The sequence below is a fragment of the Panicum virgatum genome, chromosome 5N (assembly GCF_016808335.1).
Source record: "Panicum virgatum strain AP13 chromosome 5N, P.virgatum_v5, whole genome shotgun sequence".
Classification (NCBI taxonomy): domain Eukaryota; kingdom Viridiplantae; phylum Streptophyta; class Magnoliopsida; order Poales; family Poaceae; genus Panicum; species Panicum virgatum.
The window spans coordinates 64,678,864-64,694,745 of NC_053149.1; the positions used below are offsets into that span (position 1 = coordinate 64,678,864).

At 50.3% G+C, this 15,882-nt stretch overlaps 2 protein-coding genes across 2 annotated transcripts; both read left to right on the forward strand.

Annotated features, from left to right (window-relative positions):
• Positions 1-9,817: 9,817 nt before the first annotated feature.
• LOC120676626 (NAC domain-containing protein 90-like) lies at positions 9,818-11,836 on the forward strand. Its single transcript, XM_039957940.1, has 3 exons — positions 9,818-10,289; positions 10,400-10,752; positions 11,229-11,836. The coding sequence occupies exons 1-3, from the start codon at positions 10,130-10,132 to the stop codon at positions 11,508-11,510; spliced, it is 795 nt and encodes a 264-aa protein (XP_039813874.1). The 5' UTR covers positions 9,818-10,129; the 3' UTR covers positions 11,511-11,836.
• Positions 11,837-14,351: 2,515 nt separating this feature from the next.
• Positions 14,352-15,652, forward strand: LOC120676627 (transcription factor DIVARICATA-like). The gene is made up of 2 exons (XM_039957941.1): positions 14,352-14,870; positions 15,080-15,652. Exons 1-2 carry the CDS (start codon positions 14,509-14,511, stop codon positions 15,261-15,263), a joined length of 546 nt encoding a protein of 181 aa, XP_039813875.1. The 5' UTR covers positions 14,352-14,508; the 3' UTR covers positions 15,264-15,652.
• Positions 15,653-15,882: the final 230 nt, after the last annotated feature.

A 15,882-nucleotide genomic window follows, 5' to 3' on the forward strand; every position in this document is an offset into this window, starting at 1 on the left:
TACTGCATACCGTTTATTTCTATTGAACAACAGAGTTAAAAGTCAAAATGTTTGTTCTCTATTGGTTTTTGCTTTGCCTTATAACTGGTTCGGTCACTTATAAGTCGATCACACAAGTTTCCCTCTAGATTGTGTGGACAAAAATGCTAAAAGGAACACTGTGCAGGATCCTAGTTTGTAATATGATTGAGTGAGTGCCATAGTGGTAATCAACAAAAAGAATGTTGCATGATAAAGTGGAATACCTTTTTCCAGTCTATTTCTGAGATTCTGAATATTTTGAGGCAATCATGGACTGGGACACTGGGTACTGATATGGTTAAAGAAATAGAACTATAGAAGAGACTACACCTTAATGTACTCCATGGCTTCTCACTAGATTGAACCAAAAGAAAATAGTAGGAATGCTTGCTACCACATCCCAGCTATGCCGGAAGAATGGGTTAGAGTATATATTCATAGAAAATAGTAAACATTATATATGTGAGGGTTACACGTTTCAGATGTTATCCTTCTGCCCTGGCTCTTACCTAATCAAAACATGTCATGATTCTCTCACTAGGGCAAGATGGAAAACAAGATCTATGTATGCAACTTACCCGGCCTGCTCTGTTTTTAGAGAGAAACCTACCCTTGCCAAATGCCCAAAAGATGCTGTAGTCTGGTCAGTGTTCATATTTCAGGCCCAGCCCATACCAATGATAGATTTGAACATTGTTTTTTCTCAAATGCGGATTTATACATTCTTTACTTTTTATTACAATAGCAAATCAATAAACTACAAGTTTTGTTGTGGACAGTTCTGCACTGCGGTATTCTTTATATTCTCAATGGACTGTTTTGTGTCATGAATTAAGATGCCAGTCGAGAAAGGAAAAATAGGGCAAAATTTTTGCGCCAAACACTGAATTAGGAATGGAGGGGGATGGTAAAAGCCATATACATTATTTTGAGTTTCAGATAAACAGACAAATACAGGATAGTAATAAGTTGGTCAGCCACAGCCAAATTCTTGCTCTTGTTTCTACAGAGTCAAAATTCCCTTATGCTGCTCCATGGCCGTGCTGTCCGCAGACCTTAGTGCAGCCATGATAGAGCTGGAACAGCTGACTGGATGGCTCCAGGGCCATGCTCTTGCAAAGAGAACTTCCAGCACTGAATTTCAGCATCTGTAAGATTTCAAGGCTGGTAACAGCGGATGAACAGTGATATTTGGATAGAACGCCACTGGCCGGAAAAAGAGAGATACTTGGAAGTTTTTGGTTTCACTGAGGCTCGTCTGAACTCCACATGTTATGACTCTCTTGGTGATGGCTATGTGTGGGTGCAGAGTGTGCCTGTACCCAACTTGAGACCATGACAGTTGACGACTGCATCCAGCTTAGCTGAAGAATCAACTGTGAATAGTGCACTGAGCGGGCCAGTTCAGTTGTCGAATACGCAGACTGGTGTCTTTTTCAGATTTCAGAGTCAAATGCTTGACGCATAAAATGGCCAGCTCATAGCCATTGACGCAGTGACATTCAGAGCAGCTCATTGGCTTTACATGGCTGTAGTATACTGTGCAGTCAGGCCACCAAGGAGACAAAGCTCTGTATTGTGCAAGACAGACAGCCCATTTTATTTTGACCAGGACTGTAAGATTTTGGTGAACATTCACTTAATCACTTATACTGTCGTTTCCTGTAACTAAAATTTGATTCCTGTTATTAATTTTGACAGAGTATACTAGTTCTCAAGTCTGCAATGGTGAATCTCAGGCTGTCAGAATTAGAATTGGTGCCCTTCCTCTAAAATCAGAATAATAGAATATGCCTCCATTACTTGATCGATCGCTCTATGGGAATGACTTCAGCCTTTGATCACTTGATCACTTCATTATGTATACTAGCCTATCAACCCGTGCTCCGCACAAGTTAATTAGAGTTATTTTAAAAATATAAATCATACAACTAATAACTATAATTATCTATCTCATGCACTCCTATCTATTGAATATTCTAACACATATTATAATATATATATATATATATCATAATATAGTTGCAATAGATTTCATTTGGCACCACATCTCAATATTTAGTTAAACTATTTATTTAAGAATTAGTGTTCTTATCTCTTTCATCATACATGAATACATAGTAACACTTATCATGGGTAGTATTTATATATATAATAATATAAGAATGATAGAAATATTAATTTAGAATTTTATATTGAGATACTTTAAAATTTTATTATAATTATATAATTTAGATTCAAATTTAGGGGTTACTTTAACTTTTAATAATTACATAATTGGATAATTTATATACAAAATTAGGGGCCGTTTTGCATTATTATTTTAATGGTATAGGTGGGTAATTTACACGAAAATTAGGGGGTTACTTTAGATTTTTTTATAGTGGTGAAGGTGGGTAATTTAGATACATATTTAGGGGTTATTTTAGTCTATTTTTATAATGGCAGAAGTGGGTAATTTATTAGAAAAGATAACGGATCTAATGACTATTATGATTAGAGTAGTAAGATGGATGGCCAGATGTTTCTGATTTTTGTGAGAATTTCTAGGACTTTTCTATTTTTTTACAATGTCCATCTAGGATCCTATGTCGCTTCATGTGAAAGCTTCAAAGGAGCCTCCAATTAATAATAGTAAGATGGTGACTGGCAAATATATGGGTGTCCGAGCGCTCCAGCTGCAACGTTGGCTTCTTCCTCATTTCTTTTTTATCTTCCTAAAATTGCTTTCTGTTATGAGGTTTGACACATGATTTACTAGTGCTCTTGTTTGCAATGAAACGAAAGGAAATGCAATGCTGAATGAACTGGCTGCTGATCAGATGACGGTGATTCTCGTGCGGTCAGCCTTAGAACTGGCATGCTATTCGACAGTTCCTCGATGTGAAATTGAAGACAGGACGAAATGGAAAACGGAAGGGAATCTCCTGCTCTTGCTCTGCTTTGTGAGTTCCTACGCTGTTACAATCGAACAATGTACGCATTCATACTACTAGTAGTTATCGCCAGCTGAGCTCCCCACCTGGCTTTTTCCAAGAACGCGTCGCTTTTCCGAGTCTGGAAAGCGAGCCGACCGGTTCTCCAAGCTTGGCAAGATCCTCGCGGCGGTGCCATACTGCAATCGCGCTGCACGGGTGACGCCGAAGCACAGTGATCCCGGATAAGCAGCATGTTGCCGCCGTTGACCCGCGGCCCGTATGGCGACCGTGCCCTGGTGCGGTCGCCGTCGGCTCGGCCGCGCGCGCAGCCGGCGCGGTGCCGCGTGGCTCCCGTCCGTCCCCCGACGCCTCCGTGGCCGTGGCCGTCCGGTCCAGGTCCGGCGGGCGCGGGCGGAGGAGGCTCAGGCAGGCAGGTCCCACCAGTGACCGGGCCACGGGGAGCACCGCACCGCACCGCATTGACCGCGGCTGCCCCCGCGCGGCGGGCGCCCGGCATGGCACACGGCGGGGTCCTGCTCCTGCCTGCCGGCGCCCTCGCGATGAGCTCGGCTCGGCGTCCATCGGCGGCAGGCAACCCGCACGCCAGCGCACGTCGCGGTCGGGGTGAGCTGGTGCCGGCTGGTAACGCCCGGCCCGCCCATCTACGAGCACACCCCCACTACAACGCGGAGTAAACGGGTGGGACTCGGTCCCGGCTCGGTCGCTGTCTCGCGGGGCGCGAAGAGCAGTCGTGCCCGGCGTCAAGGCGACATGGACACCAGTGGTGGCGCGTCCGGGGGGTCGCGTGCCCGACCGCCCAATCCTACCCCGGCGAGTCGTTCGCGTCCAACTCTGCTTCTTTCTAGGCTGTTTAAGGATCGATCGGCCGAGTCGGCGAACCAGTCCGTTGACACGTTCCGCGCTGCATCGTCATCATGAGCTGCTGCATCATCTGCTTCTTTCTACCAGGCACGTCGGTCCATGGTGATTATGGCGCGGTTATACTTTGCTGCTTTTATTTTACTGTAAGTGGCATCATGGCTCAAGAGCACTTTAGCATACGAAAGTTTCGTAGCAACCTCTGAAATGCTGAGAGCTCAGCGAGTGAGGGTTTGGTTTGGTGTTCCAGCGGATAAGGGGTGGATAGATGCATGATGCATCCGTGGATTAATTATGTCGTTCAAAAACATTTACCACTTATTATCGTCGTCGCTATATTAAATCATGCATCCATCTTCCGTAGGGTCACATTGCCACATAAATATTACCAAAGGTGCCTTTGAACATGAATCATGTGTCTTTGAACGAAAAGGGCAAGACCTCCCGTTTCATCTTTTTGTTAAAACCCAACATGGTTTTGGTGTCGAGATAAGATATCGAGGTGAGCAGCCAAGCACCAAGTTGGGTGGGAGCACCATATGGCTTCCTTGCCCACCGGACAGGGTCGGCCTATAGGAAACTAGGACTAGTTCAAATTATTTGATACTCTTGGATGCGGTTTGCATAGTGCTTGCGATTCTGCAACTACTGGTTCATCAGGATACGCCCTGGCGATAAGGCGATTGACTTGTCAAAAGAGCGCCAAGAGAAAGAGATGGAAAGGCAGTGTGTCTGTGTTTGTGGTGTGTCCGCGTAAGAACGCGAGCGCGGGGGACTTGAGAGAATTCGAGGGGGAGAGAGATGACCTGCGAAGCACGTAAAATATATTTTGGTCGAGGACCTGGAGAGTCGTCCCGGACGCGGTTTCCCGGGGTGAAAAGGGAGCCCAGGCAAGATGCCACGGCGGGTGGATGAGTCGGATGACACGAACAACTTGACGTACGGCACAGAGAAAACTGCTGGTGCTAGTAGGCTACACTTAAAAATTACTGTGTAGTAGTAAGTCAAGTTGTCCGGGAAAGACTATTCGTTTAGCTTTCAAATTTTATCCCATAAAAATTATTCATTTAGATTGTAGTAAAATCCATCTAATTAAAGTAATATCAAATACCAAGAAAGAATTACATTGGAAGGGCATGTAGCCAATCAAATGTTTAAGTAGATGTTACTTTTCTGGTTCCAATACATTTGCATTTATTGAGAATTTAGGAACCAAATAAATAGCGCGTTCTTCAATCACAATTGCTATAGTTAATTAGGGGTAATATGATTATTTTCTAGTATTAGTAATATGTTTGAAAATTTCTAAACGAACAGTCTTTCCGGAACGGAGGGAGTACAATGTTACTCGTCTCTCTTGTAGTAGTAAGCTATATGTGCCTTTCTAATTCTTGGCTTCTGTGGAACCTTCTTCCTTTTGAAACTCTGTGGAAACTGCTCGAGTAGATGAGAGCAGTAGCTGAATTGTTTCAGTTTAAAACGTTATCGTCTCTTTCTGTCGGTATATAGTCGGTACTGCAGAGCGTCAATCTACGGGCACAGAAAAATCACACTACAAGCATTACAGACAAAAGGTGACTTTTCGAACGTAATATATAGGCCGGCCGGCCAGCCGGCCGGTAAATTAAAGCACAATACTCCAGTAGTGTCCGGTTACTTCTCTGATTCCACTGCAGTACAAAAGTTAGCTTTTCGAGTGTACTAATTTGTCAACAATACTGCTTTCACACAGGTGGTAGGTGCTGTGAGGACAACGGGTACGTCCGAGGTTTCAGTTCGGTTTCCTCTTCCCTTCCCCCGAGCAATATAGGGCGCGTTTAGTTGTTTTTTTGAAAATTTTTGGGTGTCACTTCAATGTTTGACCAGATGTCGGGAGGATTTTTCGAACACTAATTAAAAAACTAATTTCAGAACTCACTTGGAAACCGCGAGACGGATCTTTTGAGGCCTTTGACCGCATCATTAGCACATGTGGGTTACTGTAGCACTTATGGCTAATCATGCACTAATTAGGCTCAAAAGATTTGTCTCGTCGTGTACATCCAAACTGTGTAATTAGTTTTGTTATTTAATTATATTTAGTGCTTCATACATGTGTTCAAAGGGGAGTTGAAAATTTTTGGGTGAAAATTTTTGGGAACTAAACGGGGCCATAGAATCTTGAGTTTAGAAACTGAGAGAAATGCTAGCCATCGAGGTTGCAGCCCTTGCAGGCGTGTTGTGCCCTTGTGGGTAGAGGTATGAACGTTAGGATTCAGGAGGAGATCGACCTGAATTTGGTTGACCAAATGACCAAGGCGGTTTTTTTTGTCATCAGTTTTTTCTGTAGCGTGACTAGGAGCTCCCATCCCCTCATATATGCATGTTGAAGTCGGAGTTCTGTTCGATATTTTTCTTCTTTTGGATGAATAATCTTGTGAACAAAAGGAAAGCGTGCAGCACAGAGCATAGAACGAGTCATTCCAGGAAACAAACAAACAACCCAAGGTCCAAGGACCATTTCGTGGGCGATTTGGGCACCCCCAACAGTGGTGGCTACAATCTACGGGTCACAGCAGGTGCTTCTCAATCAAAACTGAAAAGGACTACGGATCGAGTAGTCATCATCAATGTGTGGCAGCATGGATCGTGAGGAATGAGCAGTACTCACTCCTGGCTGTGATGAGTGAATTTGTCAACCGCGCGGTGTGATCGTGTGCTTGGTCTTTGACTCTTTGGTTGCAGGTACACGGGCATCGAGTGTCGACGGAGAATTGCCGTGGAGGAGCTCAGGCCGGGCGGCAGCTGTGGCGTCCACTCCTGGATCGAGGGCGCAAGCAGCGACGGATGGCGGGTTTCTTGGTTTGCGCCACAAAACCAAGCTGGCGGACGGCGGTTGAAGACGCCAAGTCGTGGAGGCACGGGCGTCGGTCTCGGGACTGGCGGAGGAACGGGCATCGACGGCGTCTAGGGCCGTCAGAAGGCCGAGGCGGGAACGACGTCTAGGGCCACGGCGTGGAGGCGGGAATCTTCCCGCGCGTGGAGTTTTTGCGGTTTTCTCAAAACCGGCCACCTACCCGGGTTTCGCGGACCCTCCAAAACCGCGGATCGGATCTTCATCGATGTGGCGGCATCGCGAAGAAGACTTCGTTTCGAAGAAAGAACCTCAGCCGTCAGATGATTTCGTGTACAGGGTTCTGCAGCTCCGACTGGTCTGACCAGTACCTAGGACCGGTCTGACCGGTTTGGGCGCGGCTGGGGTATTTAAGTCCCCTCTCACCTGCCCGTGGGAGTCGAGTCTCTTGAGTACTTTTCTGTTTTCTCCTCCCCCTTCCTCCTGCTCCAGGTTAGGGCCAAGGTCTCCAACGCAAAAGGAGGATTAGGTTATAGCTAATCTCTTTAATCAAGAGGGTGGATGATATAGTGGTAGGCTCTAGCCTTGTATAGGTGAATTCCTCTGAGATTCATGAATGAAATTGGTTTAAGATTCACCTTTGTGTGCTGAGTTTTCGTCCTCCCCTTCCTCCCTTGCGTTTTTGGGCTCGAATTCTCCTCTTTTGGTGTGTTTTGTGTTTGAAGGAGACAAGCCTTGGATTCGTGTTTTGCTGAACTCGTTGTGACGATTCTAATCCATCTAGCCTAGTGCCAAATCCCCTAGAATCGCGAGTTCTCACGAATTGGAGTTTTTCACGTTCTTGAGTAAACCTCAATCCACTTTGATCTTCCCTCGAATTCTCAAGTTCCTTTAATCTTTTGGGAGAGATCTCTTGGGGATATGTTCACGGGACAGTTGTGAAGGTATTCTCCAAGTTTTGTTGGATTTGGACTTCGTTTACTCAAGATTCAACATTTGAAGCCTTGTTCACGGGCTCTCTGGGAGCAACCGGTCTGACCGGTGTCGACCACCGGTCTGACCGGTCCGACTGGTCTGACCGGTGTGCTGCACCGGTCTGACCGGTCCCTGGCTGTGAGGTTTGCAGATTTTCTCGTTTGCTTCCGTGTTTTTCTTTCGCTCGTTCCTAGGGCCTATTTGTGTTGGTTTAGCTCTTCCATAGCTATTCCACACTTCACCTAGAACTCTAGGGGTTGGGTGCGCAATTGGGAGATAGGACGTACTTTTGCTTCAGCGAAATTTTTAATCGGCTCCCATTCACCCCCCTCTGGTCGCCTTTTCGGTCCCTCAGATCGGAACAGCCGTCTCTTGATGTAACCAAAAGGAGTGCGCTACGTGTGGCACTGTTAGTGCAGCAACAAATAATAAAAGAGTGCTACGGAGTACATACTAGTGCAGTCTACTCTACTACAGAACAGGCCTTTGATCCAGAGCTTTTATCCCGACTGCTTTTAGACCCGGGACTAAAGGAGACTTTTGTCCCTGGTCCAATGACTAGCCGAGCGGACAGGGAGACAGAAGCCTTTGGTCCCGGTTGGAGCCACCAACCGAGACAAAAAGACACCCTTTTGTCCCGATTGATGACTACACCCGGGACCAAAAGCCTCTCGGCCCATTAGTCCCGGTTGAAGGCTAGCACCAGGACTAGAACGAGACAATTTGTCTCGGGTGGAGGCTAGCACCGGGACTAAAAGGTGCTCTGCTTCTTTTCTTTTTCGTGCCCACCTCCCAATCTCATCTCTCTCTAGATCTCTCCCGAGTTCTCATCTCTCCCTTATCCTCTTCCCTCTTCTCCCTCTCTTCCTCCAGCGACCAGCGAAGCATCAGCGGCGGTGCGGGGCCGGACCCGTGCCGGGGCGGAGCTGCGGCAAGCCATGCCGGACGGCGCGCGGTGCGCGGCGACATGGGGCCGCGGCGAGCCCGGATAGCGTGCGGTGCGCGGCGGCGCGGGTCCGCGGCGAGCCGTAAGCGGCGGCGCACTCCGCCGGGCGCGCCGCCAAGCGCAGGCCGTGGCGAGCCATACGCGTTGTCGCCCTCCGCCAGATGCGCAGCCAAGCGCAGGCCGCCATGGCCCGGCCAGCCGCTGCCGCCACTGCCGGTAGCCCAACGCGGGCAGGGCCGGCTCGGTCTCGGCGCGGACGGTCGCAGCAGCAGCAGCGGATGGTCATGGGCCGGAGCGGCATGTTTTGGCCGGCCGGCGACAGCAGCAGCTCGGCTCGGCGCGTGGACAACAAGCCCGGTGGTGAGAAGCTACAGCTGAGATGAGTTCGTGTTTGTGAATGATTCGTTTGTGAGTGTGTTGTGAATTAGATGTTGTACTATGAATCAAATCGAATTCATGTGTTGTGAATCAATTATTGTATAATGAATCAAATTGAACTCATGTTGATGTGAATCCTTTGGTTGTATGTTGCTCTTGATTTGATTGCATCTCTGTAGCCGGGGTGGAATTGAAGCTCAAGAACTAGAACCTGCAGGTGTCAGCGACGAGAGGGGGGAGGGGGAGGCGGTGGGAGCGGGGGGCGGAAGCTGAGATTTTTTTATTTTAAAAATTACATGGTTTCCGGTTCCATACCCGTCGGGACAAAAGGGTAGGAGCATTTGTCCCGGTTAGGAAATCCCGGTTGAAAAACTGGGACTAAAACTAGTTAGGAACCGGGACAAATGAATGATTTTGTAGTAGTGCTGTAGAGTCGGGCTCCTCCGCCTCTTCAGAGCGGATGAAGCCAGATAAATTAGTTTCACCGTGTGGTTTGTAATTCATCTCGGATATTGGTTGTAGCTACGCTATGTTAAAAAGAGAGCAAAAGATTATCTAAAATACGGAGTTAGGACTAAGTGGCCTACCAAAATAGTCTCTCATAATTAGTTTGAAATAAATTTGAACGTTACATAATTAAAAATAGAGTGCTCTCCTATTTTTAATATATTTAAATATACCTTTCTAAATAAATATGCTTAACCTATTTTCAAATATACTTTTGTTTCATTCATCTACAGGTAAAGATGAAAAAAAGTTAAAATATTCAGCTGACCTAGTCGTCCCTGCTAAAGCGCTCTCTCTCGCGCTCGCTCTCTCTCTCTCTCTCTCTCTCGCTCCTGGTTTTCCAATTTCCACCGGGCACCAGCCCGTCCCGCACTCCCGCCACGCCATGAGAAATTTCGCCGCCCGAGCAAGCGGCAGCTCAGCCGCTGCGTCATCCTCGTCAACCATGAACCACCCCGTGCTTCCCAATATATACGTCGCCACACGCTTCCACACCTCACCACCAGTATATACAACCACACGCGGCTCTTGGAGAGCATATGCATTCTTCGCTCCCGGCAGCACAGCCTCTCCGAGCCTCCCCTCCACCGGCAGCTCCGGCCCGAGCGGCGGCGGCACAGGTGGCCAGCGAGCTGCCGGCCTGCTGGTCCTCGTGCGCGCCGATCTACCGGCATGGCCGCCGCCGGCCTTCCCCCGGGGTACCGCTTCTACCCGACGGAGGAGGAGCTGATATGCTTCTACCTGCGCAACAAGCTCGACAGCCTCCGCGACGACATCGAGCGCGTCATCCCCGTCGTCGACGTCTACTCCGTCGACCCGTGGCAGCTCCCAGGTGCAACGGCGTAGCTAACCACTGTGCATATTGATTGATTGATCGATTCCCCGATCGACGCGGCGGCGCATTGCGCTAACCGCGCGGCCGGTGTGCTGTGTGGCATGCAGATATTCACGAGATGCTGTGCGGCGGCGCCGGGGCGGGGGAGCCGTGGTTCTACTTCTGCCCGCGGCAGGAGCGGGAGGCGCGGGGCGGGCGGCCCAGCCGGACGACGCCGTCGGGGTACTGGAAGGCCGCGGGCACGCCCGGGGTCGTCTACTCCTCCGCCGACCGCCGCGCCATCGGGGTGAAGAAGACCATGGTGTTCTACCGCGGCCGAGCGCCGTCGGGGGCCAAGACAAAGTATAAGATGAACGAGTACAGGGCGCTCCAGCACTACGACGCCGCCCCCGACGCCGCCGCCGCCGCCGGGGCCGATGGGTCGTCTTCTAGCGCCCGCGCCGCCGCACCTCCTCCGCAGGTACGGTGGCGCTCAAATCAAATGATCAATGGGTGTTGCTTTCTTTGTCTTTGTACACATTGGCAGTACCTGATAGCTAAACGCAACAAGAGGCTACGCATCGCCGACGTCATGTCGATCTCCACTCCACATAAAGGGAATTGCATAGGCGGCAGGGCAACTTGATCGATGGTGCATGTCGTTTTTTGCGCCGGATAAGTGTCCAAAAGCCACTTGCTGCTTGTAGCTATAGCGGTATAGCCTATAGCTATAGGTTTCATGATAGTATACTCGATCGACGTGGTTCTCGCCTTGTCGGAAATAAATGGGAATCTAATCACGATTCAGAATCTTTCAAAAAAAATAATCACGATCTTAGCTTTCGATTCTTTCTGAACTTGTCTGTATGGAAGAGCATATACAGTACTATAGTTTTTGAAGTTACTTTTTTTAGATTAAGGAATTTTTGAACATGCATGCTGTACTATATGCTGCAGTTGAGGAGCGAGTTCAGCCTGTGTCGACTCTACACCAAATCTGGAACCCTGAGGCAGTTTGACAGGCGGCCACTCGCCGCCGCCGCGGCAGGCGCCGCTGGCGAGGATCCTGCAGGGCCATCCACGGCAGCCGCCGCGTCGCCGCCGGAAGATGACGATGGCTCCGGCAGCTCCACGCAACAGCAACAGCAGCAGCTGGCAGAGAGAGGTGCCGACGACGACGATCCATACGGCGACGACGCGGCCATTTTGGATGCCCTTTTATACTGGCCTGGAGACTAGCCGTAAAGCTCTGGCACGACCTGTGCGCGCGTGAGCGCAACACGGCATGCACGCACGCACGCGAGCAACTAATAAGACTACTCACTTTCCCAAACGAAAGTCTTAAACAACATACTCCAAACCTAAATTAACCTGGAGCGTGGTTAGATGTTATGTGTAGCTGATGGTTCAATTTACCATTGATGTATGAACAAGGCTAAGAGCCGTGTAGATTAGTACAAACTAGTAGAGATTTCTGATTTACCAGATATGCTTCGTGCAAACCCTTGTAAACACAGTTTGTTGACCGCATGCAATTCCAGAGAAATTCGTTTTGGTTCCTCCAACTCGAGACCAAAGAGTAGATAACTATAACATGACAAGTTGATGGGAAACATTGCTATTCAGCGATCCAGAATCTTGCATTGCATGTCTGTCGTGTGTCGTCTCCAAGGAAACACGCTCCAAGTTGTTGTTGTTGTTGTTGTTTCAATTTCCATCCCATTTATCATTTGCAGATATGGAACATCAACGAGATGGATGTAGCAGTAGCAGAGCTTGAGTCCAGTGTGTTCCAGAGGAAAACCACCAGTAAGGCATGATCGATGTCGATGGGTCCGTGCATATACATTGCATGCCGTGGCTCCCTTCCAAGTTCAACAAGCTCGAGCCGCCTGCTTGGAGCCCTGGAATTTTCGCCGGCGGGTTAAAATTAAATGATGCGGCCGGCCAGACTGCGACAGAGCCCGCTCGCAGCGCGGCACCAGATTAACGTGCACAAAAAAGAGTAGGCAGCCGTCGCTGGGTGGATCATGGTCATGGATGGCGCTTTCGCGTTGACTAGCCGTTGAACGTTCCTGGTCGCCCCCCCCCCCCCCCCCCCCCCCCCCCGTACACTTCACCACCCGCTGGCATTCGCGTCACGGGCTCACTGCTCTTGCCCTCTTGCCAGCACGTACAGCGCATGTTCTGGTTTGCCTCGTGCGTGAACTGCGTCGTGCTTCTCAGCTGACAGCTAGCTTTGTTTTGGAGGGTTTGATGGGCAGTCTCCACATGCTCGAGGGTAAAGAGGAGGTGGATGTTTGGATTTTTTTTATGAGGAAAAGTCAGGAAGATGTGTGGATTGGTGTTGCCAACTCTTGCTGGGCGGGTTGCCAGGATTCTTGGGCCGTGTAATCTTATTGTCCATAATTTATTGGGTCCGCAAGGCCCACGGCTTGCCGTCGCGCGCGCACTCACGCGGTCCAGGTGTCTCCACTGTTCCCACCGTTTTGCTGACGCCAGAGGATCCAGTCAATCCAATCCAAACGCCCGCTCCTCTCTACACTACTACCCCCTCCGTCCGGAAATGGTCTACGTATATGAGTGTTTTAGAGTGTTTTAAAGTCGTTCTAAATTGTTCTTTACATGAGTAGTAGTGTATTGGGTGTCTCTTCAAATTCCATAGCATCTATTGTCTTATTCATGTATTAACTGTTGTCCCTTGGTATTTGCGAAAACCTTCATGTGTAGATCATTTCCGGACGGAGAGAGTACTTCTTTTTGTAAAAAAAAATAGTATAGTAGTAAGGAACATATTTGGTGGAAACTACAATTTTATGAAAACTCGTACAAAACACGACAAAAAAATATCACTATGGGGATTCCATGACATGCAATGCTCCACCACGAACCAGCGGTGCACGGCACAAGGGAAAAGCAAAGCATGCGGCACGCCCAAAGTGCCCAAATACCCAATCAAGCGGCCCAAGACGGCGCTACTGGTACAGTTATTGTACTTGATGGTCGTGACGTCAGGCATCACAGATTCACTGCACATGATCACATTCTAGTGTCCCGTTCCAAAAGCGTGTGGCAGATGGGATTACTCGTGACAGAAAATTCGTTGCTCCCCGCACACTTTGACCCGCGTGCTCAATCCCCTAGCGCTGTGATCAAGGTTCGCATCAAATCCTATACTAGTTGCGACGCGTATTTCCCTTTCACAAGAAGAGATCGCGCCTGCTGCGTCGCATAACGTCGCTGAACGAAGAAACGAACCATTGATCCTGGAAATGTCGCTTTGATCTGCACTGCTGTGCTGGAGCTTGGGCGGCTGTAGTACAAGTACTGCTTAATACTGTAGCACATGTGCTGATTAACTAAATCTAACTGTTGATTTTGCGATGAACGGTTTTTAAAGGATGGTAAGTCATCACTACAGTACTTAGCAAGTCATTTGATATGCTTATAGCTACCGACGAAATAGCAGCTGGTTGAGTTAAATTTACACATTCTCTCTCCGCCACTTCATCTGAGGCCGGCGATATCGTACTCCGTTGGAGGAGGTCTAATCCGTGAGAGTGGCGCATACGCTTTCGGCCAGGCGGGCCACCCCCGTTGGGGATTTTCTTTTTGAGGGCGCACACCTATTACTAGGCCCTGAGGTCGGCCCATGGGCCGAGCAAATGTTCTTGGGACAGACGAACGCTCCTGCTCTGTACGAGGTTAGCGACCAAGCACAGAACAACGAGCAAGGAGCATCTTGACTGACTGGCACAAGACCAAAAAACTTTCCGCGCAGCAGAACCGTGGACGCGAAAACAAACAAACGGCGAAACCAACGGGAAAACAAAAGAAACCGAGAAGCCAGCGAGCCGCGCCCCCAGCCCCCCACCGTACCCGCCCGACGCCTGTTCCCACCAGTACACCGCCGTGGCCGCGCCGGGGCGCGCACCAGCGCCCACGCGTCCGCACGCACGCCCGCCCGCCCAAAACGTGCGCGCGACCCCACCCAACAAACCCAACCCCACCATCCCATCCAGCCATCCTCCTCCCCCCGCGGCCGTCGCGGGATTGATCCGATGATTCCCTTCCCTCCCCAGGTCCCGTGTACGTGTTCACCCCACCCGGAATCTTTATAAATTCCGTTCCCACGCGCAACAAACACCAACGGCACACGGCGCCGCCCACCGTCCGTCCACCACGAGCGCGCAACGCAGCGCAGCGAGCGATCGCGTCGATCTAGCCGGCGCGCGCCATGGATTTCCACCACCACTGCGTCCGCGCGGCGGGGCCGCCGGCGCCGGCGGCGCGGCCGTGGAGCAAGGCGGAGGACAAGGTGTTCGAGGGCGCGCTGGTGGTGTGGCCCGAGCACGCGCCCGACCGGTGGGCGCTCGTCGCGGCGCAGCTCCCCGGCCGCACGCCGCGGGAGGCCTGGGAGCACTACGAGGCCCTCGTCGCCGACGTCGACCTCATCGAGCGCGGCGCGGTCGACGTGCCCATCTCCTGGGACGACGGCGGCGGCGGCGAGGAGCGCGCCCCCGCCCGCCGCGCCGGTCCCACCCGGCCACGCCGCGAGAACCGGCGTCAAGGGATACCCTGGAGCGAGGAAGAACACAGGTACTTTCCAGTTCCCATTGAATTGATCTAGGGTTATTCTGGAGGCCTCTCGAGTCCGGTCGGGGTCTCGACGCCTTCCCGCATCGCCAGCCAAGGAGTTCCTCCCAGCTGGCGCGTGGGTCCCGCTCGCCAGCCACACGTCGCCGCCTTGTTGTTTTTTTCCTTTCCCTTGTACTTGCAGAAATTCACGCCGTCCGTTGCGTGCACAGGCTGTTTCTTCGGGGGCTGCAGAAGTACGGGCGCGGGGACTGGCGCAACATCTCGCGGTTCGCGGTGCGGACGCGGACGCCGACGCAGGTGGCCAGCCACGCGCAGAAGTACTACAACCGGCAGCTCAACCCCGCCAGCCGCGACTCCAAGCGCAAGAGCATCCACGACATCACCACCCCGTAGACCCGATCGCCGCTGCCGACGCCGACGGCGACGCGCTCCGCTAGTCCATGACCATGTACATATACTTAATGTTAATGCTAGTTATCTTAAATTAGGCTAAGGTGCTTTCAAAAATTAGGCTGAGGCGGCCAATGGATCTCTGCATTGCTGTGGATGCGTCCAGTACTCGCAAGAAACAGAGGCAAAGATTTCCAGTCGGCTGTTAGCACATGGTTTAGGCTTACTCGTAGTACTACTACACTAGAACTAGGGTTTAAACATCTGTCAAGTCTGACGTGGAGACGTCGTGTCTGGTTTAGTTGGATCAGACCAACGCAGGTGTCGCTGTTTAATGGTGACTTCATATGGTGGTGTCGAAGTTGGACTGGATAACTTGTACAGTTGTTGTCTGGGACTCTGGGTGGCGTTCATACCAAAGGTTGTTTGCAGTGCATATGCGGCTGGCTGACATGTGTCACTTGTGCCTGGACCTCTCGGTGGCTCGGTCGACGGCGACGAAACGGGCGGCGGGATCTGCAGGACTCGAACGCCACGTGGGCCTTTGGATCGGCAAGAATTCTAGCGCGTATGTTTTGGTAAAGAGAATCTTGCATGTATGATATACTAAATAAAATTTATT